The sequence below is a fragment of the Xiphias gladius genome, chromosome 23 (assembly GCF_016859285.1).
Source record: "Xiphias gladius isolate SHS-SW01 ecotype Sanya breed wild chromosome 23, ASM1685928v1, whole genome shotgun sequence".
NCBI lineage: Eukaryota > Metazoa > Chordata > Actinopteri > Istiophoriformes > Xiphiidae > Xiphias > Xiphias gladius.
In genome coordinates, this window is record NC_053422.1 from 20,611,982 (window position 1) to 20,639,463 (window position 27,482).

Sequence of the window (27,482 nt, forward strand, 5' to 3'; positions counted from 1 at the left end):
ACAAATCCCTCATGCATAGCAGCTCGCGGTATAATCGTTCTCCGTCTGAGTTTATATTATAAACACCGCACACTTGTATGCCCTGCACTGCAGCAACACGTACGCACACTCACACCCACACACACACAAACGAATCCGTGTGTGTGTGTGTGAGGACACGTTCTGTTAGTTCGGACAGGTGTGTGGAAGACTGCCACGAGCCAGACAGCAGGTGGAGATTAGGATTTATAGATTTTAATCATATCGCTCTGTTGGGCAATAATTCTACTGCCTAAGGCAAGGAAGGTCCATACCTACAGTAACATGTGATTGATGGATGCTGTGCTGAGTGTCCCTCAAACATATGTAAACACTACTGTGCTCCACAACATACGTATGTTAGCTTTCACTACAACACAACACGATTTAATTTTGAGTGCTCTGAAAAGGAAAGTTAGGAGAAAATCAAGCTGATCTGGTGAGAGTTTTCATACGAATGCAAACTTGCACTTGCACTACCGTATTCTCCACCGGGAAATGATTAAAGCGTGTTAGCAGAAATGCCAGGAGGAAAAAAAGTATGAGAATTGGATTTTCTATCATGTTTAACACTGTGTGAAACTGGTGGATGAGGTAGCTGTCCAAATAAAGAATTTATTTGGTACAAATAACAAGAAACTGACAAACAGACAAGGGAAGTTCCAAAATATCAAACTGTGTATTGCGTTATGAGGGAATTACATGAAAAGACAATTGACTTTGGTTTCGGAGAGCCGATAAGGTAAATCCCTCAGGTTTTGCTGTGTCTTATCTGGAAAGCTCCATCTGGAACACTGCTTTCTCCCCCTGACTTTGTCATCCCCATCTATGGCATGATTAACAGTTACAAATTTGCATCCATTTGAAACTGTCTGAATAAGACAGCAGACGGTGATGTCTGCTGTTAATGAAGTCTCCGAGGCAAAAACCCCATAATGTTTCTGTTGGCAGATAAACTCAAAAAGACCTCATGCCGGATTGACGAGGCGAAAGGCCACCCTTACTCTTGATGCTGCATCTCTCACCTGCCAGCGCAAAGTCCGAACAAGATATGGAGAAAAGAAAAAACAAACTAATCGGCTGCACAAACCCTTTATAGTGCCGAGACAATTTGGGATGGAATTGCAACATGTTGGGATGCCGACATCCCGATATTTTCTGTACTTTCTGTTTTCTTTTATTGTCTCTTTTCAGATGCTCCTGATTCACTCTGCAGGTGTATTATCTGCAGGAAAGTGTATTTTAATTGATTATGATTTTGGCACAGGTATGATTCCCTGATAGAGTTCTGAGGTTTATGGCACAGTATGAGGCCGAACAATTCACACAGTTCAATCAGATGTGCTTGCAAGTCTGACACAGCTAATAAAGCAGGATTTGTGATCTGTCCCACTGCAACCTAATCACTTCTTTTGAAATCAGTTATGCAAATTTTGACAGATTGACCTCCTAACCTCCAACCACTAATACACTTTTCATTTTGTGCCAGAATCTTAAATTCCACTTGATCTGGGTCTGAAATGTTTTCTTTCTTTCTTTCTTTCTTTCTGTGTTTAGTGTAAATGGTTGTCATGTTGCCTGTGTTTCAGGGTAAATAAAGGCCTAAGGCTCACACGGATCCAAGCGTTTACATTTTTTTCAATAACGTGCGGGATAACTAAAGAACTGAGTAGAAGAAAAACTGGAAAAATGTCGTTAAATTGTATAAGTCACAGTTAACAAACTTTGGTAATTAAAGTAAACAATGCAGACCTAAACTGGTTAGTTTGGTTGAGTAAAGCCCACATGTATTGTTTGGTGGGGGAATCGTGGACTCCTAGTAATGTGTTCCAAGTGTTGGAATATGAAGAAAGTGATTTATGATATTATTTTACTATATGGATTTCAACTGCTGTTTCAGGAGATATAACAGACCACAGCCTATTATTGATACATCACAATCTACTGTAGACACTCTTGTTATTGCAAGGCACCTGACTTACTGTACAAATTTACGTTACTGTTCCACATCTGCTTTTACGAATGTATATCATGGTTGCATATCTAACTTTTTTATTTATTTTATCTTTATTTTTTTATATGACTTTTTATACTACAGAATATTTTTTTCTTCTGTGTGTACTGCCTCTTACTTTATATAGATATTTTCCTTTTGAGTACCTTTTTAGGAATGGCAGTCACGGAAGAAAGCAAACTATGAATTTCTTCGTACAGTGCAAACCCATTTCTCTGTGCTTATGACAATAAAGCTATTTCCTTTCACTTGATAATCCCTGTTGCTTGTACAGAATGTTCATATTCGTTCTTCATTTTTGAATCTTCACTGTGGGATAACTATATAGTGGAAAAATGTATCCAGCAGTTATGAATCAAGAGGTTGTGAACTCTATTGAATCACTCCGTTTATTGGAAGTTAATTGACGCTTCAGCGTCTTTACAACCTTTCTACAGTTGGTCTCTCTGCCCTATTACAGCTGCCTGCATCTCAGTCAGTCAGTCAGTCAGCAGTATCTGTGTATAGATGGTGTGACAGAGAGGGATTTCAGTGTTTAGTGAAGAGGCACAGCATGGGAATGTGGATTTTCACCGTTTAGGAGAATCAGTTAACTATCCATCACACAAAGATCAGGTTTCACTGACATGCAGGGTCTACACTGCTGGTCATCGCTTTTCTGACAGGACTGTTTTCTGTTAGTAAGAGCTTATTGTCTAGCTTTCTCTTGGAGGTGAGGAGTGAGGGGTGTTTGAGAAAAATCATATAGCCAATTGCTCCTGTGTAATAATGATTAATTGATTCTTCATAGAATAAAATGAAAAATGCAAATGTAGAACTCTAAAACCTTTTATTCATAACAAAAACACAACAGAAACAGCATATTCCATGCATCGAAAAACCATATTGTACAGTAAGTCGCACCAACAGACCAACGATATAAATGTATGACATTACACAACATATAGACATATTTACAAAGTACAGTTACCACTTGTATATCAAACTCCAAGACTGTTTGTTCATCAGATATTTTAACTTAGCAGTAAAACCAGTCTACCTTTTACCTTTTGACTATATAAAGCCAGAGACTACACATATGTAGACACTGTTGTAATTTAACTACTCCTCTAAATGTGCTGTCTGAGCGTTGTATGTGTGATACCATCAACGAATCACAGATAGCAGTGTGGAATGTCCTGATGTCAGCAGATCAAATCTATGATCCTTTAATAATGAGTCAGATCTGATAGAGGCTAGCTTTAGATAGAATAAAAGCTGACTGAGGATCTGATACTGAGGCTGAATGTGCTTTTAGGGAGTGACAGTTGTAGTCCACTGCGGCTGACTCAGCTGTTCCTGTGGGAATCAAAGCCTTTTTACTCTGCTGTCACACGCTATAGTGATCTCAGCTGTCTCAGTCAGCGCAAACATGCTCTGTGTGTTTGTGTGTGCGTGTGTGTATTGTCTTTCACGACACAACCTCTCTAAAAACAAAAGTAACCAGACAGGTACATTTCAACCCCCCATCCCCCAGGTCTCATTAAACCTCTGTGCCCTCGCGATGATAGATGATCCCTGTCGAGCCCAGTGCAGGGTAGAAATGCCCACTGGACCCACTGTACTGGCTGAGGATAGGGCTAGTGTACCCTAAGGAAGAGCTGGTGGGTGAAGAGGAGAGCACAGGGGGAGCTGGCACTTGTGGTACCCACTCTGGGCCAGCTGAGTTGGGGGAGTAGCTACTAAAGCTTCCAGGCTGTGTGGGTCTATGTGGCCCATCTAAAGGAAGGTTAATCTGCAGTGGCCGGCTTAACCCATCGCCTCCCACCTCATTAGCTGCTCCAGAGGTCACTCCAGACATCTCAGACAAGAAGCTGCTCAGACACGGTGCGGGGCCCGATGATGAAGGGGAGGGGATCCTGTCTGGTGTGGGGGAGATGTTAAGGGCAGGGTTTCCAGAGTGTTTGGGGCTTCCCCTCTCGCTGTCACCTGACTCTGGAGCCCCTGAGCCGCCGTCACCACCAGAGAGGGAATCCGACTTCCTCTTTCTTTTGCGGCGGAAGTTTCCGTTGTCAAACATCTTTTCACAGTTTGGGTCAAGTGTCCAGTAGTTGCCCTTTCCTGTGTTATCACAGAGTACAGTTGGTCAGACTCAATTTTAGACTTTAAAAAGGAGTAAACAGATTAACAATATGCAGCACACCTAGGAAACCACGGCACATTCAATAGGCAATATAATCAATCAGTAAATGGAAATAAAGTGAATTAAACGTATAAGTCTTTCTGTTAGTAGGAACAAAAATTTGGATATTTTGATTTTAAAATTGTACCTGGATCGTCCTCATCTCTGGGGACTTTTTTGAAGCAATCGTTGAGCGACAGGTTGTGTCTGATGGAATTCTGCCAGCCCGCTTTACTCTTGTTGTAGAAAGGGAAGTTGTCGGCGACGTACTGGTAAATCTGACTCAGTGTCAGTCTCCTGTCTGGCGCCCCGTGGATAGCCATGGCAATGAGAGCGGAGTAGGAGTAAGGGGGCCTGACCAGTTTCATCAGGTCTTCTTGTGAGGGCAGAGAGAACCAGCTCAGCTCCCCTCCTGGGCCCCCAGCTCCAGCTGGACCCAGGTAAGACCTCTGCATGCCGTAGTGCTGAGGGACAAAGGGAGGGCCGGGGTTTCCAGATGGACCGGTGGTAGCCAGGTACGGCGGTGTGTTGATTCCGGAGCCGTTGAACCAGAGGTAAGGGTTTGGGGAGGAGGTGGTGTAGTCGCTCAGGTCGTAGGAGGTCGGAGTGGTGCGCTGAGGGCTTGGCAGTGAGGGAGGAGGGTAGTAACAATCACTGTACATGCTGAGCTCAGGGGGCTCCTGGCCGAGGCTGGGGAACTGCGGGCCACATCGAGGAGGAGACTGGCCCTGGGCCTCAAATGAAGACATTTTCTTCTCACCTCTCAGTGTCTCTTCTGAAACCCTTGGCTTTGGTTGTCCTTCCTTTTGATACCAAACCCTTTTTGTGAAGATTTTTTCAGCCCCTGAAAGAGCTTTTCTTGTTCAGTCCTTTGCAGGTATTTGAATGTGAGACGATCCAAACGATGGTCTCTAAACTTCCAAGTTGTAGGCCCCTGTTCTCCACCCCTCTCTTGTCTGTTTGCCCTTGGTTTATGTCAAGATGTCACCTGTAATACCGGCTTTATCTGTTTCCCTTGAAACGCCCCCTGTCTCTTTTGATTGGTTGTTTTCCCAGGTGAGCAGCCTGATCCTGTTTTCGCTCTCATTTTTTTTCCTGCTGTCAGCTAGTTCAGTTCCTTCACGGATTTTGTTCACCCTCAATCATATAATTTTCCACTCACGCTGTTACTCCAACATTAGCTGAGTTCAGTCACAATGTTTTTGATGATTATGAATCCAATTTAAAGAGACTTAAATGAAGTATATATTTGTGGGGTCTATTCAGATTAGAAATTTGAGTTATTTTTCCCTCCTGCATGTTAGCCCTGCAGTAATTGACAGCTTAGTCACTATGAAGATGAACAACCTCTCCTACAGTAATTATTTATTTATTTTGGATATATATAGTATGTAACAATTAATGAGCACTACAATGATCATTCAATTTGTCGATTAGTCAGTCGATAAAAAAAAATCTGAAACTATTTTGATATTGGATTATTCTTTACCGTCATTTTTCAAGCAAAAATGCCAAACGTTTACTGGTTCCAGCTTCTAAAATGTTAGGATTTATTACTTGTCTTTGCCTTATGATAGTAAACTTAATGTTTTTGGGGTGTTGGACTACTGGTTGGTCAAAACAAGCATTTAGAGGTCATAATTATTATTAATAATTATGATAAACAAAGCAACAGTACTATTGTTATGGCATCTTTAAACCAGGTTTAGCCGGAGAAATATTATAAAAGCAGGAGAATCCAACTGGAATAATAGGCTAAAAACAGCACTGCAGTGGCACAGCCTATGCAGTTTAATTGGGAATAAATTGTATTTTGATATTATTTAGCCAATTCAAATGTAGTCTCTGTAAATGTAGGGGACTGTTTAACTTATATATATTTACGTAAGCTAATATTTTTCCAGTATTTCCCAGGTTCTCCAATTGAAAACTGATGGCTTAAATGATAATTTTTGATAATAATCAAAATTCTTACCAATGCAGTGTCTCCTATCTCTAAATTCTAGCAGGCTATAAAACGAGTAAACAGCTTTACGATATGCAACATACCAAAGAAACAACAGCACATTCAATTGGCGTTATAATCTGATGGAATAGTGCCAGCCCGCTTTACTCTTGTTGTAGGAGGGGAAGTTGTCGGCGACGTGCTGGTAAATCTGTCTCAGTGTCGGTCTCCTGTCTGGCCTTTTTACCCTGCTGTCACACGCTATAGTGATCTCAGCTGTCTCGGTCGGCCCAAACACACTCTGTGCGTTTGTGTGTGCGTGTGTGTATTGTCTTTCACAACACAACCTCTCTAAAAACAAAAGTAACCAGACAGGTCCCTTTCGCTGTTAAGAGCCCCCCCCCTTCCCTTAATGTCTTATTAAACCTCTGTGCCCTCGCGATGGTAGATGATCCCAGTCGAGCCTAGGGCAGGGTAGAAATGCCCACTGGACCCACTGGGCCCACTGGACCGACTGGGGAGAGGATTGGGGCCGCAACCTCTCGCTGTCACCTGACTCTGGAGCCCCTGAACCGCCGTCACCTCCAGAGGAGAGAACCCGACTTCCTCTTTCTTTTGCGGCGGAAGTTTCCGTTGTCAAACACCTTTTCACAGTTTGGGTCAAGTGTCCAGTAGTTGCCCTTTCCTGTGTTATCACGGAGTACAGTTGGTGAGACTCAATTTTGGACTTTAAAAAGGGGTAAACAGCCTGACCAGCTTCACCAGGTCTTCTTGTGAGGAGAGAGAACCAGCTAATACAATTCCAAATTCTAACCAATACATAGTTTCCTAGCTCTAAATACTAGCAGGTTATTATACAATGGGTTTATATAATAAGTACGTTGTGTGAAAATCATCCTGACAATCATGGGAAGTTCAATCGTCCCTGTTTAAATTGAGAATGCGCTACGCGTGGCGTTTTCCTCCTTAGTTATCGCGAGAACTCCCTATTTCAAAAATTTGGCTAACTTTCTGAAGAAAACCCCTCGCACCGTAAGTCTGGCAAACCTTTAAATAGAGTAATGGCTCTTAACCCCATGAACTGCTGATTAAAACTCCAGCTGGTACATGTAGATACGGTTGGCGAATGCTCAATCGGCTAAAATCCTCATTTCAGAAGAGTTTACCATCCTAACCTTCCCGAGGATGACATTACATAGCTAACGACCACAGAGTCCTGAGCTAACCAAAAACCTAACGGTTGCCTTTGCTGCCGTGACCGGATTGGTTGAGTTGGCTAGCGGCAGTTTCTTGTTTTTCTTTTTTTTTTTTGACGGAGTAGCCTCTGATCGATGAACTGACAGCTGATAAAAACAATGTGTCGGTTTGTAATTTAGATGGCCGATTCATCTTCTCCCCCTGAGCGTCCGCAGGACAGCAAGGACGACGTGTTGGAGCTAAACAAAGATTTAGAGAGAATGACCGAAGGTGCTGAAAACATATCAGGTATGTAACATTAAATAGGGATTCAGATGCTGCCGCTATGGTGACTATGTCTAACATAACTTCCTCATAGCTGCAATATCATTCTAATATCATTGTATCCCCCCGCCGCGTACACCTGTAGTGCAGCTGACCTGGATGGCTTATGACATGGTGTCCCTGCGGACCAATCCTGAGCTGGGGGCCTCTCTGCGGAAACTGGAGGACGCCCATCACAGGTGCAGAGTTGCGGTGTATGGAGACCGTGACCAGGGGCCTGAGATTGCTGCCACCACACTCACTCAGATGTGATATTTTCTTCAGTTTCCAGTTCACAAATACTTTACTGAGTTAAAGAGGATAAAGTTGTTATAGTAGTATTAGATTAATTTGTATTGTGTAAAACTAAATACTGCAATTGCTGTAGTTCAGTTTTTTGCTATGGGGAAGCAGGTATTTGGACTTGCCTCTCTGTGTCTGACTACATTAAAACAGGATGTTTCATTCAGTAGTGTAGATTGTAGCAGTTTGACTGTCATCAGTTGATGTTAGCATGGCCTGCAAATACTGTTTGTTTTGTACGTGCTAAATTGATGTTATATATTTACCCTGTAAATGTGAATAAATAAAAAACATTAAAATGAGAATGTGTTGTGTTGTTTTTTTTTAATAGACATAGACTAACATGTCCGGCAACCTAATTTTTACAGTGCTAATGCCAGTTTACTGTATGTTTGACTTTTAGTTGGAATGTTACCAGCATTACTTAACTGCATTTCAAGTTTGTTAGATTTTGGTATATCATTATAGTTGACGTAGCCTGTTTTGTTTTTGTGTAATTATTTTTTCAGATGGAAAACACAGAGGAGAGCAGAGAACAAAGTACTTCCACTCCCTACATTGATTTGGAGAACATACTGAAAGGGCTGGACTCCTTGTCCAACTGCATGGATCAACTGGCGCGTATGTATGACTGTTATCCCCCACCCACTCTCTTTACACCTCCACATGTCAGTAAGCATCATGACTCATGATTGATTTGCAAATATGCAAAACGTTATATGTGACTGTTAATCCTTGATCTGAAATACGGTAGCCAAAAGTTGATTATTGTGCACCAACTGCTCCGCAACTTAGCCTTGCTTGTAGATGTCAGCGGTGCAGAGGTAGATGATACTACATGATATCTGTCAGGATGCACTCTGCTGATGGGTAGCAGGGAGTAGCATGATGTTGCAACTTCATTTTTGCCAGGGGGGAACAGATGTGGGCAAAGGAGCAGTCAGAGTAACCTGCTTATTGTTTTGTGTTACTTAATTATAACTGTGTACTCAAAGGCTGGAAACAAATATCATAGGTTGTTCAACTTTGTAAAAGGAAGGATTTGTGATACTGTGACACTCGATGCTGTGTCCCTTCTTTATAGTATACTATATTCCCAGTTAGTATACAATGAATACTACTACTTTACCAGTTTGTACTGAGACCAAATGATATAAGGTGTTTTCTAAAAGACACCAGTGTAGCTACTTTTATAAGCCAATTCTTTTTTCAATTTCGGAAACCTAATAAAGAGAAATAAAAATATTTAGCCAAAGATTTAGTGCTTAAATTTAGTTTTCCGAAGAACCCTGTTTCCCAAAATTGTTTTCATTTTTCCAGTTGTTAGTAGCTTGCTGTGCATTGCATTTAGGACAATAATGACTATAAACACCACGTTCAAATTTACTGAATTTAGTATGCATACATACACTACCAGTGACGTTTTAGAGCACCCCAAGTTTTCCAGTTTTTATTTCAATTTAAGCAGTTTACGTCCAGTGAATAACCTCGAATGGTACAAGGGTAAGCTGTAAACTGCCCAGGGTTAAAAAAAAAAAAAAAATTTAGGTTACTAGAAACTTACAAATCATGTACATTTAACAGAAAACAGGCCTTTTTCAAGGATTAAGCAATCTGTCAACTTACAACTTTCCTGAAGTGTTGTAAGTAAATGAAGCCTTGAAAGTCCATGCAAACAACTCCCACAGGTGCCCCAACAAACCCCCTGTCTGTACAAAGGCAGTGTTTGAAAGAACTGTGTCACTACACCCTCTGATGCATTATTAGTACAATACTGTGCTGCAGGAATTGGTGCTGTATATTGTTATCAGAATGGTGAGAAAAAGGCAAGTAACGAAGGAAGACAGACTGGTTGGTCAGGGGTTCATCCTAAAGCAAGATAATGACCCAAAAGATTAGAAGAACAGAACTAGACGATGGCTTCACATGATGAAAGACCAGCACAGTGTCCAGACTTAAACTCCATCGGGCTGGTTTGGGTTGAACTAGACAGAAGGTGAAAGCAAAGCTACCTACAAGTGCAACGCATTTGTGATAACTTCTGCCACAGTGTTGGAACCAACTTTCCAAATAATGTTTGATTTCCATTGTTGAGAGAATGTCACAAGTGTGTTCAGCTGCTGAATGAGTTAAACATTTAGATTTAATTTAGGATTTAAGATTCCATGATTCCTTTAAAAAAAAAAAATCTTTATTTTTTCATTCGTTTTATGCTTTAATTTCAGAGTACACCAAGAAATTGTAAATTTCAGTAACAAATGGAAAAATTGAGGTGTTCCAAAACCTTTGGACCAGTAGTGTATGTCTTTGTGTGGACTTAATATTGTCACTTTTTCTGTGTGAATTAGTTAGTTTGTAGTATGAAATTGGCAGATAACTTTTGGATACAGAAACATGATTTATGGTATTAGGGAAATATACCCATGTCACAATGATGTATCTTGTGTCATTCATACAGTGAAATACTAGTAATGCTTTGAAATAACAGGCGAAATTACAGAGGGACATAGCGTATACTATTACATTTTTCGTTTAGGCTGTTTGCTGTTAAGTACAGTAATAGTTGGTGTTTAGCCTAATATATTCTGAAATGTGACTTTTGGAGATCTGTGACCTGAGGCAGTTGTGAATAAAGATATATTTGTTTTCACTGTTCTGCAGTGCAAACCCAGCTGTGGCAGTGTGATCTGATCGTTTGTGTTGGCTGTCCAGACAAGCTGGTGTGTCTGAAAACCCAAGCCGAACCAAAGCAGCCGCCCCTGTCATTACCTGAAACCGAGGGATGAAGAACAGAGGTAACGCTGTGTGTCTGGAAAACAAAGTTTCATATAATATACGAATGCTCACCCATGTGAAAATCGTTGTTTTCCCTAATGCTGATTACTTAAAATACAAGTAAAGGTAACCAAAAAAAAAGGAATTACATAACAGGGACCTTTTCGATTCTGAAAACCGACATTTTTTTCACAAGCTCTTAAAAAGGACAAGCCATGCACATGCATGTGCACAAATTAACACACAGAAACACAAAGACAGACAGACAGAACAGTCTTGGTTTGTGTAAGCCAGGTGTTGGTACTGGTTAGATTCCAGCAGAGTGCAGCAGACGACACTAGCATGCGCTTCAGAGTGCTGGTCTGTGGCATCAATTAGCAGCAGTGGTGTGTGTGTGTGTGTGTGTGTGTGTGCGTGTGTGAGAGAGAGAGAGATGGGTAATCATCTCCTTCACCCCAGGGAATCTGATGTACAGCAGCACACAAAAAAGATGACAAGGACCTAATGACACAGCGCAGCATCAAACATTCCCAGAGGCGTGCCAAAAGATGTGAACTTTTCAGTTTACTGATTACGCCGACTTTCTCCTCACAATTTGACAGCATATTTGTGTATATGTGTATTTTTGTCATTCTGCTTCAGAAGAAGGATATGTGAGACTGTGAGAGGCAGCCCATGACCTTGTTCATCTCTCTGAGAGCAACTTCAGCTTGATGTCTGGTAACCTTTCCCCCATACCAGCTGAGATCCAACCCCTAGATGTTCTGTAAAGCATTCATAGTAAGGACTAAATAACCTTTTTCTGTATATCTGTCTTTTGCAATCAGAGAAATTTGTTTGAAATTATATTTGTAAAAGAAATGTAACACATTTTCAGTTACCCAGCCTAGTGAATAAAATGCAATCTTTTGAGTTCTAACAGCAGATGCAAGGCTTCTCTCTGTTCTTTTTACAACATCGCCATCTGCTGTTTCCCTTATGAAAGTGCTCAAGATGTGTAATTGCACAGAAAAGCTCACCCTTAACACCATGTGTGCTCTCCAGCCACCACCATAGAAACTATGGCTTACTTGTGATTCTGATTTTGATTCTCACCTGTCTTGGTCCTGGTATTGAAGTAATTACCGTAGCAGGTTATGTTAACAATGGAGCAGGTGGAATAAGTGTACTTGCTCTGGGAGGGAAGAGATGAAATAGAACATTATTGAAAAAACTCAAATAATTGCATTACCTAGAATGAAGTGCTTGCTAGACTCATAAATTGTTTACAATGGCCTACGTGTTAGACATGTCTCTGGGTTTGAGGGGCCTTGCCTGTGGATGAGCCAGGAGCCTTGACAGTGCTGCCCTCTCGTGGACGTTATGGGTAGTTTGAAATAGAAATGTGGTAATATTGAGAGAAGATTGCAGCATTTTGCTGTTCAACTGTTAAAACCACCCCAAACACATGTCACATGTCAGTTGTTAAATTACCTTAGCAGGAAAAAGCCCCCCCACAAAACTTAGCTATCACAAGAGATATAAAAACTAAAAGATAGCTTAACTTCAGTGTGAAGTTACATCTTTGCAACTCACCTTCTTCATGTTGTCAGCGAGATTTTGTGGATTCCATCCCATCACCTCCACTTTTACAGGGAACATTGTTTAAACTTGTACGTTCTCTCACAAATATCAAATCCACCAAAAAATGAAGGGTGTACTTGACAGCAGGACCTTTTTGCTTTGCAGTGTGATCACAAAACAAAGTTAAGAATGACTTCTGTGCTCTTCAAAAAAGCACACTCGTGGCGTGTCATCGTCTTATGCACATATTGGGTTAAAGACTAAAGTAGAAAGTTTCAGTGCTCAAAAAGGTAACGCCTGCCGATTTCCTTTCGCACACATACGGATGCAACCACTGGCATGAAGCTATGGTGGTTCTGTTGAATCTGTTCTAACTTACGTGTCCTATTTCTGATTCTCATAGGTGCTTTTTATACTAACTCATAGCATGGTGATGTTGAAGGCCGGGTCAGATCTTGTATCCGAGTCGCAGCCTGTCCCGTGTCAGGCCTCTTGGCATCTCACACCCAGGTGAGAGAGGAGGGGAGAGGGGAATCAGGGGTGATCAATCACGCTCAGATCCCCCTAGACCCCCAGGCATGTCTGGGTGAATACATGAGTCCTCCTGGGGGGTCCTTGTGGAAGATCACCCCCCTCCCCCGTTTTCCTCCTCTGTCGTGACTGAGGAAACATAACCCCCCCCCATGGAAGACATAATTCTGCCACAGCAGAGGAGCCATGGAATACAGTATAATTATAAAGCAATTAATGGATCAGTTTTAGCCAGGCATTATATCAGTGTAAGATAAAGTTCCAAAAATTTGGTCCAAAGTCTTTGAAAAATGCTTATTTCCCAAAACTGTAGAAGAACATACACCTGAAAAAAGGACACAAAGGGTTGCATTTCCCTAAAAAAACAAACCAGAATGCACTTTTTAGGGAGAAGAGTTTTTTCTGCAGACATGAATGGAAGAACAGCTGTGGTCATCTCACTTGTGGAGCACAACCAACCAGTAGCATCATACGGGGCCAAGATGGAACCAATAATGTACCCAGTGGAGAGCAGAGATAAGGGGGCGGAGCGGTGAGGACCTCCATTGGGGTGAAACCTTCATTAACACACAGCAGGACAGCATGGGAAATACAGGAGATCCCCAGAAGCAAACAGACAAATGGGGAAGGATGGTAGGAAGTGTTACGGTCTGTGAGAGCGTTACTTGTTCCTACTACAGTCAGGATTGATTTTTTTTTTTTTTAACTTGGTGTCTAGAGGTGCTCTCTCAGCTTCTCTGTCCTTTTTAGTGAGACATTTCCAGCAAAAAAAAAACACACCACCCACCCATACGTGTATTTATGTGTGGGGGAGTGTTACTGGAGTAGTTCTGGTGTTTTCTTTAACCAGCGCTCATGGGCTGATGTCAGATTTTAAACAGTAAGCAGTGTTCACCCCTATGGGACTTCATCGACTATAATGTTGCTTCGGTTCGTAGGGGCATGGAGACCCCAGTTGATGTATAATGTCATGATAATTCCTGCTGTAATTTCTCGCTCAGCTGGTTATTGACTGCCTCTACAGCTAACTGCTCTGTAAAAGATGGTGAAACGGCCTTGTGTCCAGCCCCCTTTCTGTCAGACCCCCTCTCCCCCCGAGGCATGGACCCCCTGATGGAGGTAATATCCATGCGATCGCTCATTTAGCTGAGACGGTGACAGATTTATGACACGTCCAGCTGAGAGGAAGATTTTTGGAGATACGGGGGGTACGGGGAAGAAGGAGGCAAATGAATGGCTCCTTCAGACACAGATAGGCCATGGGCGGGGATAAGGCTCCTCTTAGACCTAATTAGTTGCAAGTTATAAGATTAGAAATTAACCTGCAGTCAAGGGGGAATGTGAGTCGGGCTTATTTATAACTGTCTCCTCTCTGGATTCAGGGTGGAATAACTGGACCCCAGTTTGACCCATTTTGCGGAGAAACAGCAACTCGGAAGTGCGGTGGAAAATGTGTGTCACAGTTTGCCAGCGTGTTTCCCCCTGGCGCTTTGATGTATTGTGATACATATGCGTTGCCAGTGGGATGTGACAAAGGGTAGGATAGACAGCGGTGTCTCCGGATGATCAAGCCAAAATGACCTTAAAACTTCCCGAGGTGGAGGCTCTTCTCCAATTTGTCTTTCAAAGCCTCGCTGCTCTTTGAATGAAATCAATACACGTTGACATCAAAGCGATAGTGGATCAGCGCTGGATCAACACCTCGGTTAGGTGTGAAATGCACCATGTTATCCATGTAATCCTCTGCTACGTGTATTCAGTCCATTCTTATTCTAAGAGGCAGAAGTTGTGTCCAACTGGGATTTATTAAGTAAAATATGTTTCTGCAGCTTTTGATTGAAACAAGACGTGGCATTAAGGAGTCTCGTATTTTTGAACTTTTTATTTTTTTATTTTTTTATTAAACAAGCACAGTATTCATAAATAGACACTCGAGTATTTATACAAGCAGAAAAAAAGGAGTGAAAAGTGCAAACAGACATTTAACAAGCCCTTATGTGGGATGTAGACGGAAAACGGATCCACGTAAAAATCTTTTTTTTATTTGGGTCCACGGTATCTCCGTCGAAAGCCGTGTCCATCCTCCATCCCTTCCCTCCTGGCGCACACATGTTTGACTATGACCTGGGAGCAGTCGTCGCAGTTCACCTTGCAGCACCAGTGGAACTTGCAGTTGCAGCTGCTCACCACCTCCGTGCGCCTCTCCTCCACCCTTAGGCCGCATTCGTGGCACAGCCTGCGGCAGCTCCTCCTCTCCCACTGGGTTAGACCCTCTCCGTGCTGCACACACTCCCGGCCCTCGGTGCCGTACAGCCCCAGGCTGGTGTTCTTCCTGCAGTAGTCCGGAGAGTCCTCCAGGTAGATGAGCTCTGTCTGGGCGATGCCACCGAACGCGTCCACGATGGCACCTCGGCTGTCCGCGCTGTTGCCAGCCCTCATGCGCTTTTTGTCGATGTCCAGTTTATGGGCTTGACTGTGCTTGATCTTCAGGTAGTTGCCAATTTCTCTGAAATCTGACAGCTGTGTCCAGCAGGTTTGGACACTGCAGCTCTCAGACATGCCGTGGCATCTGCAGATGCGCTTCATTGTTGCCTTCACAGCCTGTTGGAAACCGGGGAAAGTGAATTACTACCAACGAATTAAAACTCTGTCATTTCAGATAAGTGATTGCGGCGTGAACATAACTTACCAGCCGCCCGGCCTCATTGTTGTGCAGGTTGACAGCAGCCCTGGAGTCCTGACCTGTCTCCTGTGCATCCACGTACTGTTTGGAAATCCTCTCCCCGAAATCCACGTTATCACTGCAGCCACCCCACAACCAGCCACGACCACCTGCACACAAAGTTTAACTGGAAATCAGACCACAGACTTTAAACTTATAAAAATTCCATAACTTTAAATGCATATAGATCAAAGGCAAGTTTTATGTCTTTAACGGGCCACAGTATCTTGTAAGATATAAAGTAATATTCGGAGTAATATGGGATTTTCGCTGTAATCCTCACCAAATTTCCCATTCTTTGAGACATCACAGCCACAGTTGTCGAGGTCCCCCAGACTACAGTTCCTGGTGAGAGTGTACATGACCCCTGCTGCACTGATGGCGTGGACGAAAGAAGTCTCTCTAGTGGCTGTAAATGAGCAGAGCAGAAATGAGTAATCGCTTTTTTGTTTATTTTGCCATGTAGGACAAAGACATTTCAAACATTAATTGAGGAGATCGCCTTCAAAAATGAAAGTGAATAAATGTATAGGAATTACGCGTATTAATGATTCAAACATATTCTGGCCACTACTGAGACAAAATTTTGATGCAACTGTGCCGTATAATTACACAAAACTCAAATGGGCTTCTGTATAGGCATGACAAGGAAACTTGAAAATGAATGTAACACAGATCTATATATATATATATAATCTGATCCCTATGCCCCTGCCAATTTTTAGTGTTTCCATATGGGTGCATGTGTGCTGTTTTACAGAATGGAAACAATATTCCATTCTTCACACAACTAAGACACATTTTACGCGTAAATGTCATTTTTCCTTGAACATTTACGGGCCTGCGTACATAACGCAATAAAGGAATTGTATTTACTTTCTCAACCTACCGTGTCTTAGTCCTCTGAGCTGGGTTGCGCTGTCGGGACAGTTCCATCTATCCCACGCAAACTGTTGTTTGCACTCCTCAATCCCACTCTGTGCGCCCACCTGCACGCTTCTTGCATAGGTGAGATAGGCCTAGAGGGGAGGCAGTGAGCGTCATTTTCTTTTGGGGCTTGAATCACATGTTGAAATTTTATCCTCAACTTTTGAGAATAATCAAAGTAACCGATTTTTCTATTTACCTTAGGTCCCGTCATAAGAAAGTTACTCGCCACCCTGAGAAGAAGATAGCGGATGAGGAATTAGATCAATCCATCCTAATTTTACACAGGTATACAAGATACAGGCAAACAGTGCAGACAGTGTCTTACCAGGCATGTCCCGGACACATTTTGTAAAAAAGAGGCAGGAGCCAAAACAACGAATGCACCATTTCCATCTACACCGTTAGCCCTCAATCTAGAGAGATGTAGTTATTTTTGACCCTGTGTGCTGCAACTTTCTCTTTTATATGAATGGAGAACAAATGGAACTCTTCTTTTTCTTTGTCCCTCCGGTCCGAGGAAGCTGATTGGGTGACGGTTTCAGGAAACGCCTCTATGCGCACTTCAAAGGGTGGCTTCGGGCGAGGGTTTATTATCTACCCCTAGGCTCTGCGACAGCAGGGCACTAATATACAAATAACCGAATCAGGATTTTGCCACTGACAAACCAGACGGAGTCATACGTCTTATAAAAATATTTATTAGGTAACATTTTCAATTAGAAATACATTTAAAATATTAGACATTTTTTTTAGAGATCACCGAAGACAAACGCAACAAACCCAACCAATTATCCCCTAAACACCAACATAAACTAGTGAGCGTGAGAGTTTGGTCCTCAAAAGACATACCGTATTTGGATTTATATACAAAATCTAATCAATAAGATAAAGTGCATTAAAAGGCTTCAAGTGATGTGATGGTTGAGAATTACATTCTTATAATACTGTACGATGCTTACTGGTGTCCGTAATGCTGAAATAAATGAAGAGTGATGATGATACTGACTCAATGGTCTCTGCAACAAACGGCATTCAGTGCCGGCGCGCATGGTGCCTGCGCTTCGTCTTGTTATGGGGTTTCCTCCCACTTTCTTTACGCGCACAGTAATATTTGGTAACAACTTGCGTGCATTTGTCACACTTCACCGTGCAGCACCAGTGAAATTTGCAGTTGCAGCTGCTGACAACCTCAACGCGCTTCTCTACCACTCTGAGGCCGCATTCATAGCACAGCCGGCGGCAGCTCTTTCGCTCCCCCTGGGACATGTTCTTGTCACCCTTCAGACACTCCCGCCCCTCGGTGCCCTGAAATCCCATACTCTGGTTCTTGACGCAGTAATCCGGAGAATCCTCCAGGTAAATGAGCTCCGTCCGAGCGATGCTGCGGAAAGCGTGCGCGATGGCTCCCCTGTTGTCCGCGCTGTTCCCAGCCCTGGCGGGCTTCTTGTCCATCTCCAGTTTCTTTGCCTGCTCGTGCTTCATCTTCAGGTAGTTACCCACCTCTCTGAAGTCGGCCAGCTGCATCCAGCAGGTTTGGATGCTGCAGCTCCCAGACACTCCGTGACACTTACAGGCTCTCCTCATGGTAGCTTTGATTGCCTGCCGAGATAGTGAGAGTGTTAGTTGGAAATGTAGGTACTTAACCCACGCAACTTTCTCTTTCTCCGTGGGTTTAAGCGCATGCGTAAGTTCTGTTGACATGAGACGCGGAGTTGTTTTTGACTCCAAAACATCACTTTTCCTTCTTCGCATTGGGTTACTAATAAATGTCTGAATTTGAGAACACAGCCCAGAAAAAAATTCCACCGAACTTGAGTGACTCCAATAATAGTGGAATGACATCTTATATCTTACCAGTCTGCCTGCCTCGTTGTTATGCAGGTTGACTGCTGCGCGCGAATCATGCCCATCTTCCAGCGCGTCCACAAACTGTTTGGAGATCTTCTCTCCAAACGCCACATTATCACTGCAACCTCCCCAAATCCATCCTCTGCCACCTGGGGATTGAGAATGCACTGTTATGCAGGCCCAGCTCACGTAAATCAGTCTAACAGTAAGTAGACCGGGCATGGAATAAAAATGTACCTGTCTGTCCAATTCTGGAGTCATCGCAGCCGCAGTTGTCAAAGTCACCCATACTGCAGTTCTTGGTGAGCGTGTACATCACTCCGGCCGCGCTGATGGCATGGACAAAAGACGTCTCCCTCGTAGCTGCAATAAATGAAAAAAAAAGCAAACCGCGATGTTACACTTTGCTGTCAAATTTGGCACCATAAATGCGCAATGCGCCGCTCAAAATACTGTAATGCTGTAAATGGCGCTTAAACCGTGCGTAAAGGCTTTATTGGAGATAGGGTAACCATTTTGACCATCTTGGCTGTTTTGTCAATGTGGTTCCAGCAAGGAATCTAAAGAAAAAAAAAAGGAATCAAGGAATCTTGGGTTCCTTCTCCATGGAGGTCAGAGCGCACCAACAGCTACAGTGCCGTCTCCGCACTGAGGGATAAACTACGCAAGAGCGCGACAGCAAAGTTGACAGTTGCCGGAACTGAACTCATCACCACATCACTCTGCCGCAGGATGTCACGCATATGATACAAATATGTGGGTACAACTGTCTTACCACTTCGAAGGCCGTTGTGTGTGGATAATTGGAGCGTGCTCTCTGGGCAGTTCCACCTCTCCCACGCAAACTGGTGTTTACACTCTTGTATTCCACTTTGGGCGCCCACTTGCACACTGCTGGCGTAGGTCAGAAAAGCCTTGGGAGAGAAAGCAAAGGACGTTGTTATTTGTTAATGCATTTAACTAATAACAAGAGGCATCTATGTTACAAAATCATATTGTATGTTTGTTATGTATGTCCCTGACGAGGTTTTACGCACAAAACGTACCCAAACACATATAGACAAAAATGTATTTACCTTAGGTCCAGTCATGAGGAAATTATTCACGGTCCTATAAAAAGAAAACATGACAGCAACGGTTAATCCCAGGTCACTATGTCACCGACAAACACATATTAAACTGTACTATTTTTCAAATGAATTCATCCAAAGGTAAGCGACATACCAAGCTAACGCAAACTGAAAGTCACAGCACATGGACAAAACCATGGCTGCAAGGAGATTTAATTGTCCCATAGCAACTGTATTCCAAGTGGAGGCCTGCTTGTTGGTATCCCAGATGCGAGTACCAAGAGAGAAGAAGGCAACTGAGGCTGTAGCCAGACCCCACGCTGATGATATTTATATGGTCTTGCCCCCTTTGATTGACAGATTTTGTCCTGCAGGTAACGTTTCACTGTGAAAATGCGTCAAGGACGACATTGATTGCCGCGTCCTATAGACAAATAGGAGCCGTCGGTGCATAAGCGCACTTCAAAGAAATGAGGCAGACAGTTAAACAGCCCCTCATTCATTCACCTGTCGTTCCCAGGCTTTAATCCCTATACGCTTTTCCCACGAATTGAATCAGATCCAGTGAATTAAATCAGTATATATCTCAAGTAGGACGAATAAAACCATATGATACTGCAATCCTACAACCGTTTCATTGCAGCTTTATTAAGATACACGTTTATTGATACAAGGAGACAAGTGTGCGAACATCACTGTGTGACTGTAACGCAGGAAAGAGGATTTGAAGAGGGGTTGGCTGCTGCACAGAGGCCAAAAGATAACATCGCCGACACTGCACAAGGCGGTTTCCCCAAAATAGTAGGGTTCCATACCCTACGGAAATACAGCACTGAATGCAGTCGGGAGGCCTCATGTGTAGCTGGAAACGTTTGGGAAATGGCACCAGTGTCCCAGGGGGAAAGACGGTGACTACAAAGCCATAAAGTCTTTCAGGGGCTGACGGTATATAGTCATGTAAATATTGCCTCACACATCGGCGACATTGGCGTGGTCGTGATAATAGGATAATAGATGTTTCCCTGGGAAGCAACTTGGTGTGAAAACAGTCTGGAATTTACAAGAGTATAAACACATAAGAGCTTTAATGTTTCGGCCATTAAATTGTAAGTTAGTTTATTGGAGTACAGTATAATTTTGTTATATGATGCTTTTGATTTGTAGACCTCTGACCAAATCTAGAAAAATAGATTAGGTTCATAATGATTACATGCGGTAGAAATCCGGGATTATCCAGAGTTTAGTTCAATCACATTTCACCCTGCTGATCATCTCCCCTTGATTTAGATCACATCATCAACGGTCATCATGCCAGTTTCTGTCATTTCATACTCATACTGTGATTCGGCGTGTGAGAAGTTAGTGATTAAGATTACAGTTTTTAAATATAATGCCATGACACTTGTCAAATCCCCTTTAAACCACTCAAAGTCCCCTAAAACAACAATTCACTCAGCGCGGCGGACAATAGACGGGCGGCAGGGCGAGGTGTAGGTGAGGATAATCCCCACTAATTAGATATCACCCACATTCACTCTGCGATATGACTGAAACCTCGAGCCCCTCAACACCTGGCTGGGAAATAATACGGAGCGATTAAAAAAAATCACTCCGCGAGGCCTCATAATTTGTTCTGGAGTTAACGATTTTAATGGGTTAATAACCTGCAAACAACAGCAGTCGATCCGGCTGGGCGTGTTTCTACATGGGTGCTAGAGGTCTGCTAAACATCGAAACTCTCAAGGACAAATCACGCGGGCTGTTATGTGGCATTTAAAGCAACATATTAATTTTTCAAATTATTATTATTATTATTATGTATTTCAAGAGGCCGAATTAGAACTTTTGTCCAAGCTATAATTAGATAAACATTTATGTTGTGATCATCATTAATATACTTAACGAAAAAGTTACTAATAGTTATTTTAAAACCCCTTACTTCATTATGGATTCGGTTTATATACCACTTGGGGATAATGTGTATTCCAGCTCAGCCTTAACAATGACAAGAGAACATGTCAGGGTCCGGACCTTGGAATTACACTGCGCTTAAAATAACGCGAGGCAGAAACGCACCCGTATCAGACATGTCAGACACATTAGGGCCGTCCAGGGCGCGTTGATGCCCTGATTTATGCCGGTGCCAAGGTGAGAGGAGTGGAGCAATAAAGGCTCAGGAGGTGGCGGGTTTGACAGACAGAGGGAGGGTGGCGGGACTGGTGACGCCAGCCGCGGACACCAGTGACCAGTAAGGCGGGGATTTAGGGCGATAGATGAACACTTTACTAGTATGTGGTCGTGGAATTCAGTAATAACCTCTAATAAATAAATAAACAACAGGATACATAAAGAAGTTATCCTACCATTAATGCCGAAAAACACGATAAATAGCATTGTTATAAAATGTTATCTCGGCATTATGAACAGTTTTATTTAGCCTAAAGATGCAGTTTTTATTAAAAATATCTCTTTTCAAAAGTCTATCGTTATTTCATAATGGTAGCTATTTTGACAGTGGTACTTTCCTCTAATATTCTTCTTTTCAGTGACAGTATTGTGGCCACGAAGCCCCGCCCCCTCGCCCTTCAGCCAATCGCTCTCCTCTCAGCAGAGTCCGCGACTGCTAGTTGGCAAGCTAGCTCCCGTTAGCCGCAGCAAGAGAGGAGAAACCCACAGCACTGTCCGTGTGTCCCACTTCATGCGACGGTGTGTTTTGCACCCGGGCAGCCTTGAAGTCAGATGCTGCTTTTGCTGTTAATATTCACTTACTGCAGACCAGGCTACAATAACGACTATTTTCATCATCAGTAAATCTGCATTACTCCGTTAATAGGTAGTTGATTTATAGGTCTATTCAGTGTCAGAAAATAGGGAAAAATCCACATTGCAGCTTCCCGGAGCCCAAGGTGACATCTCCAAAAAGCGCGATGTGTCCATCTCAAAACCTAAAGCGATTCTACTTACTCTCTTGTAAGACTAAGAAAAACAGCAAATAATGAATGCTAATCATTTTTGTATCCATGGATCAACCAACCCCCCGGCTCTAATGGCTACTAAAAAGCCACCAGCGAAGCTAGCTTGAAGCGTTAGCTGGCTAGCTGCCTTGTTGAGCCAGTCAAAAAGAGAAGATGAAACAGCTTCTCATTTGTTCAGGAGCTGTCTCCACAGTAATACTGTAGAACATTCATTCTACAGTTACGTAGTGAATTTATTAATGTGTTGGTTCATTTCCTGTATATATGCATATGATTATTTGTATATTAGACACTTTGAGTACATTGTTATTATTATTATTAAGGTATAAAAATGTGTGTTGCCAACCCTTATTCTGAAATCATCCTTTCGGGAAAGTATACTTAAATACGGTCCTTGTTTGTGCTTTAAACTTAGACTGAATCTTCTTAAAAATCTGGTGGAAACTTAAAGTGATGAAGACTCTGGCTTTTGAGTATGAAATCATATATGAAGTGTGACTTGCACAGTTGTACACTGGACTAATTTATATACTGTATAGGTCAACTCCCGGCATTTCTAGTGTGTATTTATTCCATGGATGTGCATGATCAGTCCATGCCTCATGAGTATGTTTATTAGAGTCGGAATTTTGCACATAGACAGAAAGGAGACAGAAAAATGCACAGGATTCACCGGTTCCATGTCTTCATATTTATTTCATAAAGAAAAGTAAAAAGTTTATTAAGAAAACATCCCACATGATTAGACTCCTATTACTCCCATGTCTGTAGAACCCACCACCCTCCCTCCCACCCGCCTCAGCCTGGATGCCTGCCTCTCTCTCTCTTTCTCTGCTACATCTCTACACCACTCCCCAGTTTGGCAATATTGGAGACATGTTAGCTACAGGCTAACAGTGCAAGACAGGCACCCAGGCTAAAATTCTTCCACCGGAGTGGTAAGAGAACCCCCATGTGAGGATGCCATAGAACCTTACAGCACCCCAGGGAGCTCAAGAGCACCCTTTTCTGAAGACAAAATAAGAGATTCAAATACTGTGATAATCAAAAGAAAGTGCTTTTTTGCTGCGGCATCTCAGCTTCTTTTCTTCATGTGCTCAGAAGTCAAGGTGTGGCATCGCCTTTCCTCTCTTGCTCAATGGCTGGAAAAGAAGAGCAGATACTGTTGGTCAGCAGCCTCATGTTTAGTGAATATGTGAGAGGATGCTGCTTTTTGATTTGCTGTATATCAGCGATGTGCTGATGTTGCAGCAATTTTTTTTCTGCTCTGCTTGCTGAGCATGTGGTCTTTTGGCAGCACTGGAAGTGATGAGTAGCTATTGACAGTAAAATTGTTGCAGGGGATCAAGGCTTCACCATCGTTCAGAAACATACACATACACACGAGGGACACTCACTCTCTTTGGTGGGCAGAGGGTTTTTTTCTTTTGTCTCTGTCTTCTTCAGCTTTGTCTTGTCGAAGCGGGCGATCTCTGTCATGTCAGGCTTGTCGGACATTTTGGCTGTAAAAGATGAGAAAGATACCTAAGCACACAGATTTGACCTTTCCTGTCAGCCCTCATATCGACAATGAAGCACAACATCATAGAAGTGCATAAACTGTATTAGATTGATTCAAAGTCTAAGGGGCAATGTTTGAAAGGTCATCATGAGAGCTGTCAAGAATCTTGATGGCTCTGACTAATATTTAAAATGATCTTATTAACCGATTGCACATAAAAGGAGTGGCTATGACATGTTCAACTCAGACACGTCCACATGGATGCCTGTGAGTGGTGGCTGCCTCCCACACATGCTCTGTCTCGATATTCATCTCTACAAAATGACTATGCAGCTAACATGTGCCTATTTTTACCAAGCTGTTCATTCCTTTGTCTCTGCTTTTCCCTCTCTGAGGCTAAGGTCTTTGTTCTCTCCCTCCGCATCCTCTCTCTCTCCTTCCCTCTCTCTCTGCATCCACCCCTGCAGCCTCCTGGATCGAGGCAGTGCTCCAAAGGCTCCACTGCAGTCATAATCCTGACCTAGCCTCAGGTCTGACTAATCTGCCTTGTACAGTCTGGCCCAGTCATGTCTGTTGGAACCACTGCTCTATAAGAGGCTGCTTTGGAAATGTGACAAGCCCTCTAGCCTGCAGCCAGTCATTTGCAAACCCAGCTACTGTAAAATCATACTCACTAGTTTGAATTTGAAAGGGGCCTAATAGAATCGGTTTGACATAGAAGTAGTCATGCTAGGCTCATGGCCAGAATACTTACATTTTCAGTTGCTTGAAAAGAGGCACACTGAATCATTTCTCGATTACCCTGAGCCAAGAATGGTGCCTATATCCACCTTTTCTGAGCCTTGACATGAACAACAGCAGTCACAATCTCACCTTTTTCAATTCATCAGTAAAACCTTACTATCCAAACATCTGCTCTATTGTTCCTTTATCACTACCATCATCATCATCATCCCCGGCATCTGTCTTTTGCATCATTTCACTGCTGCCATCAGTAGTAAGATTCTCCTCAGCCAGCCACACCCCAATCCTTTGTCTGACTCCTAGTAAAACAGAATCCAGAGAGAGAGACACAGACACAGACATATGAAGAAAAGACTGAAGGATAGATGAGTCTTTCTTACCGGTGTTCCACACAGCAGTGGGCTAAAATCCACCAGCGGAGAGAGTAGGGAGGGATAGAGGCAGAGAGATGGAGAAGGGAGAGCGATACAGGAGCTGAGTGAATCTGCCGGTGTGTGCACGCCTGCCTGCATCCAGGGTGTGGATATAAGAGGGAGGGAGAGAGAGAGAGAGAGAGAGAGAGAGAGTCTGAGAGCTTTGTCAGCCTTCCTCCCTGTCATCAATATTAATTTTCTCCAGGGAAAAGACTAGAGGAAAGCAACCCTGGATAGGAAACAGCTGTGCTGTGTAGATCATCTGAGACTGATTTTGATAAATTATTCAGGTAATGCATTGTTATTATTGTTATGCAGTGTTTTTGCTGAGTAGGTCCAGAGACACACTACATGAGATGGTGGAAAGAGGATTTTGCCTACTTCTAATCATAGTGATCTATAAGAGAATTCATGTCTACTTTGAATTGTACTTCTCTACCTTCATAATCCTCATTACATCCTGATGTGTCAAAATGTGAAGTATTGTGAGTTTTTATAGAATTGCACAAAGATAGCACTGCAGAAATCCCTATTTGCAGTATGCATTTAATGTTTATTTTTATCAGGTCAAGTACATGGCGTGGACCCGTGCCACATACCACAGCTTTTATAGCCTAAGCTAGTTTGCAGTGCCCGTCCTTAGAAGGGCCTTTATAAACTCAACAAGAAAATACGCACAAAACAGCACACAAACGATGATACAAGAAAATGACCATAAAACTCAATGTGGCAAATCATAATTTTTCTATAAGAATTTATGTGTAGTGTGTGCTGTTCTTCTGTACATCTGTAACAGTCATTACACGCTGAAATTGTGTCAAACTTATGAGTATTTATAGTATTAAAGGGAGTATGGCATTTCATTCTTGCACTGAGTTACAGCACTGCAGAAAACCCTATTTATATTCTTTATGTTTCCTTTTTTTCAATATGGACAAGTATATAGCATGGACCAGTGCCAGATACCACAGCATTTAAAGCCCAAGCTAGTTTGCAGCACTTGTCCTTAGAGGGGCCTTTGTACAAATGCGCAAAACTCAACATGAAAATATACACAAAAGAGCACAAAACTCAAACACCGATACACTTAATTTACCAAGTAATTTACTTAAGCAAAAGTACCAAAGATTAACTTCTTCCAGTCTCTCAAATGTGAGTAGTTGCTGGTTTTCCGAGTCCCCTATGATAGTAAACTGTGTATCTTTGAATTTTGGACTGTTGGTCAGACAAAGCAATTAATTTGAAGACATCACCTTGAGCTTTAGGAATCTGTGATGTGGCAATTTTTTTTACTCTTCTGACACTTCTTAAACAGACAATTAATCAGTTAATCGAGAAAAAAATAGATCATTCGTTGAAAATAATCGTTACTTGCAGCCCTTTCCATCATCATACACTGTAATTCTTATATACACTTAACATTTAACAACATTTTTAGCTGGTTATGTGCATCAGGGTTGTAATTAACATATTGGTATGCATGGTTTTAACATTACTTTGTCACATCCTTTATTTTGCAACTGATGAAGCAGCTCTTGATTACATCAGGCTCTAATAAAGCTGTGATGTGTAGAGCTCGTGGTCCTTTGCTGACATCATGAAACCTGCTGGTGTTCACTCTTTAATCTTCCCAGAGGTACAGTTACAACCTGCTGATGCCATCCGGTCTCAGAGCAGACGGCTCATCTCAGAATAAAAAAAGTAACGATGAGTCAACATGACCTTATCCCTTGAAATGATACAGGGAGCCGAGCAAGTTGGTGCACATTAGGTTCTGGTAAGCACTGTGTTAAAGTGCGAATTCATGTTCCTGGATGACTTGGGGTTTTTACTGGACTACATCCACGTCATGAGGAGGTCATTAATACTTCCGAGTGCTCTGCAAGAAGGCTGCAACACCACCTGCTGGCTGAAGACTGGGAGGGCTGCGTTTAGCAGTAGCCATTGTTCGCGTGGGCCTCACAAACAGAATGAAAAACATGCAGCCATGTTACACTTTCACATGACACGGGGCTCGCTGAATGCTACACACAATACCTAATCACGCAGACTAACCTACGTGATGGCCCTATTGAGCTAATTATATTCCATTGCTCACCAAATTACTAACTGATTCAGCCTTTCAGACGTGTTTTCTCCATTGAACTGTTTGTTTCTTTGTGATGTTGTGGGGGGAGGGAAAAAGATCTTTGACCTTTTCTAAATTAGCCCGAGCCCTCTTACTGACCTTTCTGTTTGAAATGTTACCATATTTGAAGCTTGGAGACAAGATGCACACTGACAAAGGTTAGACCTAGCAGCCAAATGACCTGTCGGAAAAATCTGACAACGTGCTGCTTGTTGGTGGATAGTAACGGACCAGTAAACCTTTTCTGGGAGCAAGGATCTCTCTGTGCTAGTGTTGGTGATGAACACACTTTGGGGTCATGTCCAGGAACAGCCACAGGTTGGCAGCATGTTTCTGAGGAT

General features: G+C 42.6%; 5 protein-coding genes and 1 long non-coding RNA gene across 8 annotated transcripts; 2 read left to right on the top strand and 4 right to left on the bottom strand.

The window, feature by feature from the left end:
- Nucleotides 1-2,874: 2,874 nt before the first annotated feature.
- foxi3b (forkhead box I3b) lies at nt 2,875-7,597 on the bottom strand. The gene is made up of 2 exons (XM_040120793.1): nt 4,342-7,597; nt 2,875-4,132 (listed from the first exon to the last, which is right to left on the bottom strand). Exons 1-2 carry the CDS (start codon nt 4,940-4,942, stop codon nt 3,555-3,557), a joined length of 1,179 nt encoding a protein of 392 aa, XP_039976727.1. The 5' UTR covers nt 4,943-7,597; the 3' UTR covers nt 2,875-3,554.
- On the top strand, nt 6,610-8,238 carry syce3 (synaptonemal complex central element protein 3). 3 transcript variants are annotated; one of them, XM_040120796.1, is made up of 3 exons: nt 6,610-6,903; nt 7,515-7,623; nt 7,745-8,238. In XM_040120796.1, the coding sequence occupies exons 2-3, from the start codon at nt 7,515-7,517 to the stop codon at nt 7,909-7,911; spliced, it is 276 nt and encodes a 91-aa protein (XP_039976730.1). In that variant the 5' UTR covers nt 6,610-6,903; the 3' UTR covers nt 7,912-8,238. The 3 variants fall into 3 exon arrangements, with proteins under 3 accessions (XP_039976730.1, XP_039976728.1, XP_039976729.1); XM_040120794.1 differs by having other exon boundaries at nt 6,612-6,847; XM_040120795.1 differs by lacking the exon at nt 6,610-6,903 and adding an exon at nt 7,056-7,170.
- A 218-nt stretch (nt 8,239-8,456) lies between these two features.
- Nucleotides 8,457-11,583, top strand: LOC120785798. Its single transcript, XR_005706642.1, has 3 exons — nt 8,457-8,562; nt 10,603-10,736; nt 11,359-11,583. It is a non-coding gene; the product is annotated as an uncharacterized LOC120785798 (long non-coding RNA).
- Nucleotides 11,584-14,850: 3,267 nt separating this feature from the next.
- On the bottom strand, nt 14,851-16,849 carry LOC120785483 (protein Wnt-8-like). Its single transcript, XM_040120242.1, has 6 exons — nt 16,788-16,849; nt 16,659-16,692; nt 16,422-16,551; nt 15,816-15,941; nt 15,500-15,642; nt 14,851-15,411 (listed from the first exon to the last, which is right to left on the bottom strand). Exons 1-6 carry the CDS (start codon nt 16,847-16,849, stop codon nt 14,851-14,853), a joined length of 1,056 nt encoding a protein of 351 aa, XP_039976176.1.
- Nucleotides 16,850-17,494: 645 nt separating this feature from the next.
- LOC120785739 (protein Wnt-8a-like) lies at nt 17,495-19,605 on the bottom strand. The gene is made up of 6 exons (XM_040120611.1): nt 19,535-19,605; nt 19,387-19,420; nt 19,086-19,224; nt 18,548-18,673; nt 18,317-18,459; nt 17,495-18,061 (listed from the first exon to the last, which is right to left on the bottom strand). Exons 1-6 carry the CDS (start codon nt 19,603-19,605, stop codon nt 17,495-17,497), a joined length of 1,080 nt encoding a protein of 359 aa, XP_039976545.1.
- A 3,561-nt stretch (nt 19,606-23,166) lies between these two features.
- On the bottom strand, nt 23,167-25,087 carry tmsb2 (thymosin beta 2). Its single transcript, XM_040120035.1, has 3 exons — nt 24,981-25,087; nt 23,753-23,857; nt 23,167-23,497 (listed from the first exon to the last, which is right to left on the bottom strand). Exons 2-3 carry the CDS (start codon nt 23,850-23,852, stop codon nt 23,460-23,462), a joined length of 138 nt encoding a protein of 45 aa, XP_039975969.1. The 5' UTR covers nt 23,853-23,857; nt 24,981-25,087; the 3' UTR covers nt 23,167-23,459.
- Nucleotides 25,088-27,482: the final 2,395 nt, after the last annotated feature.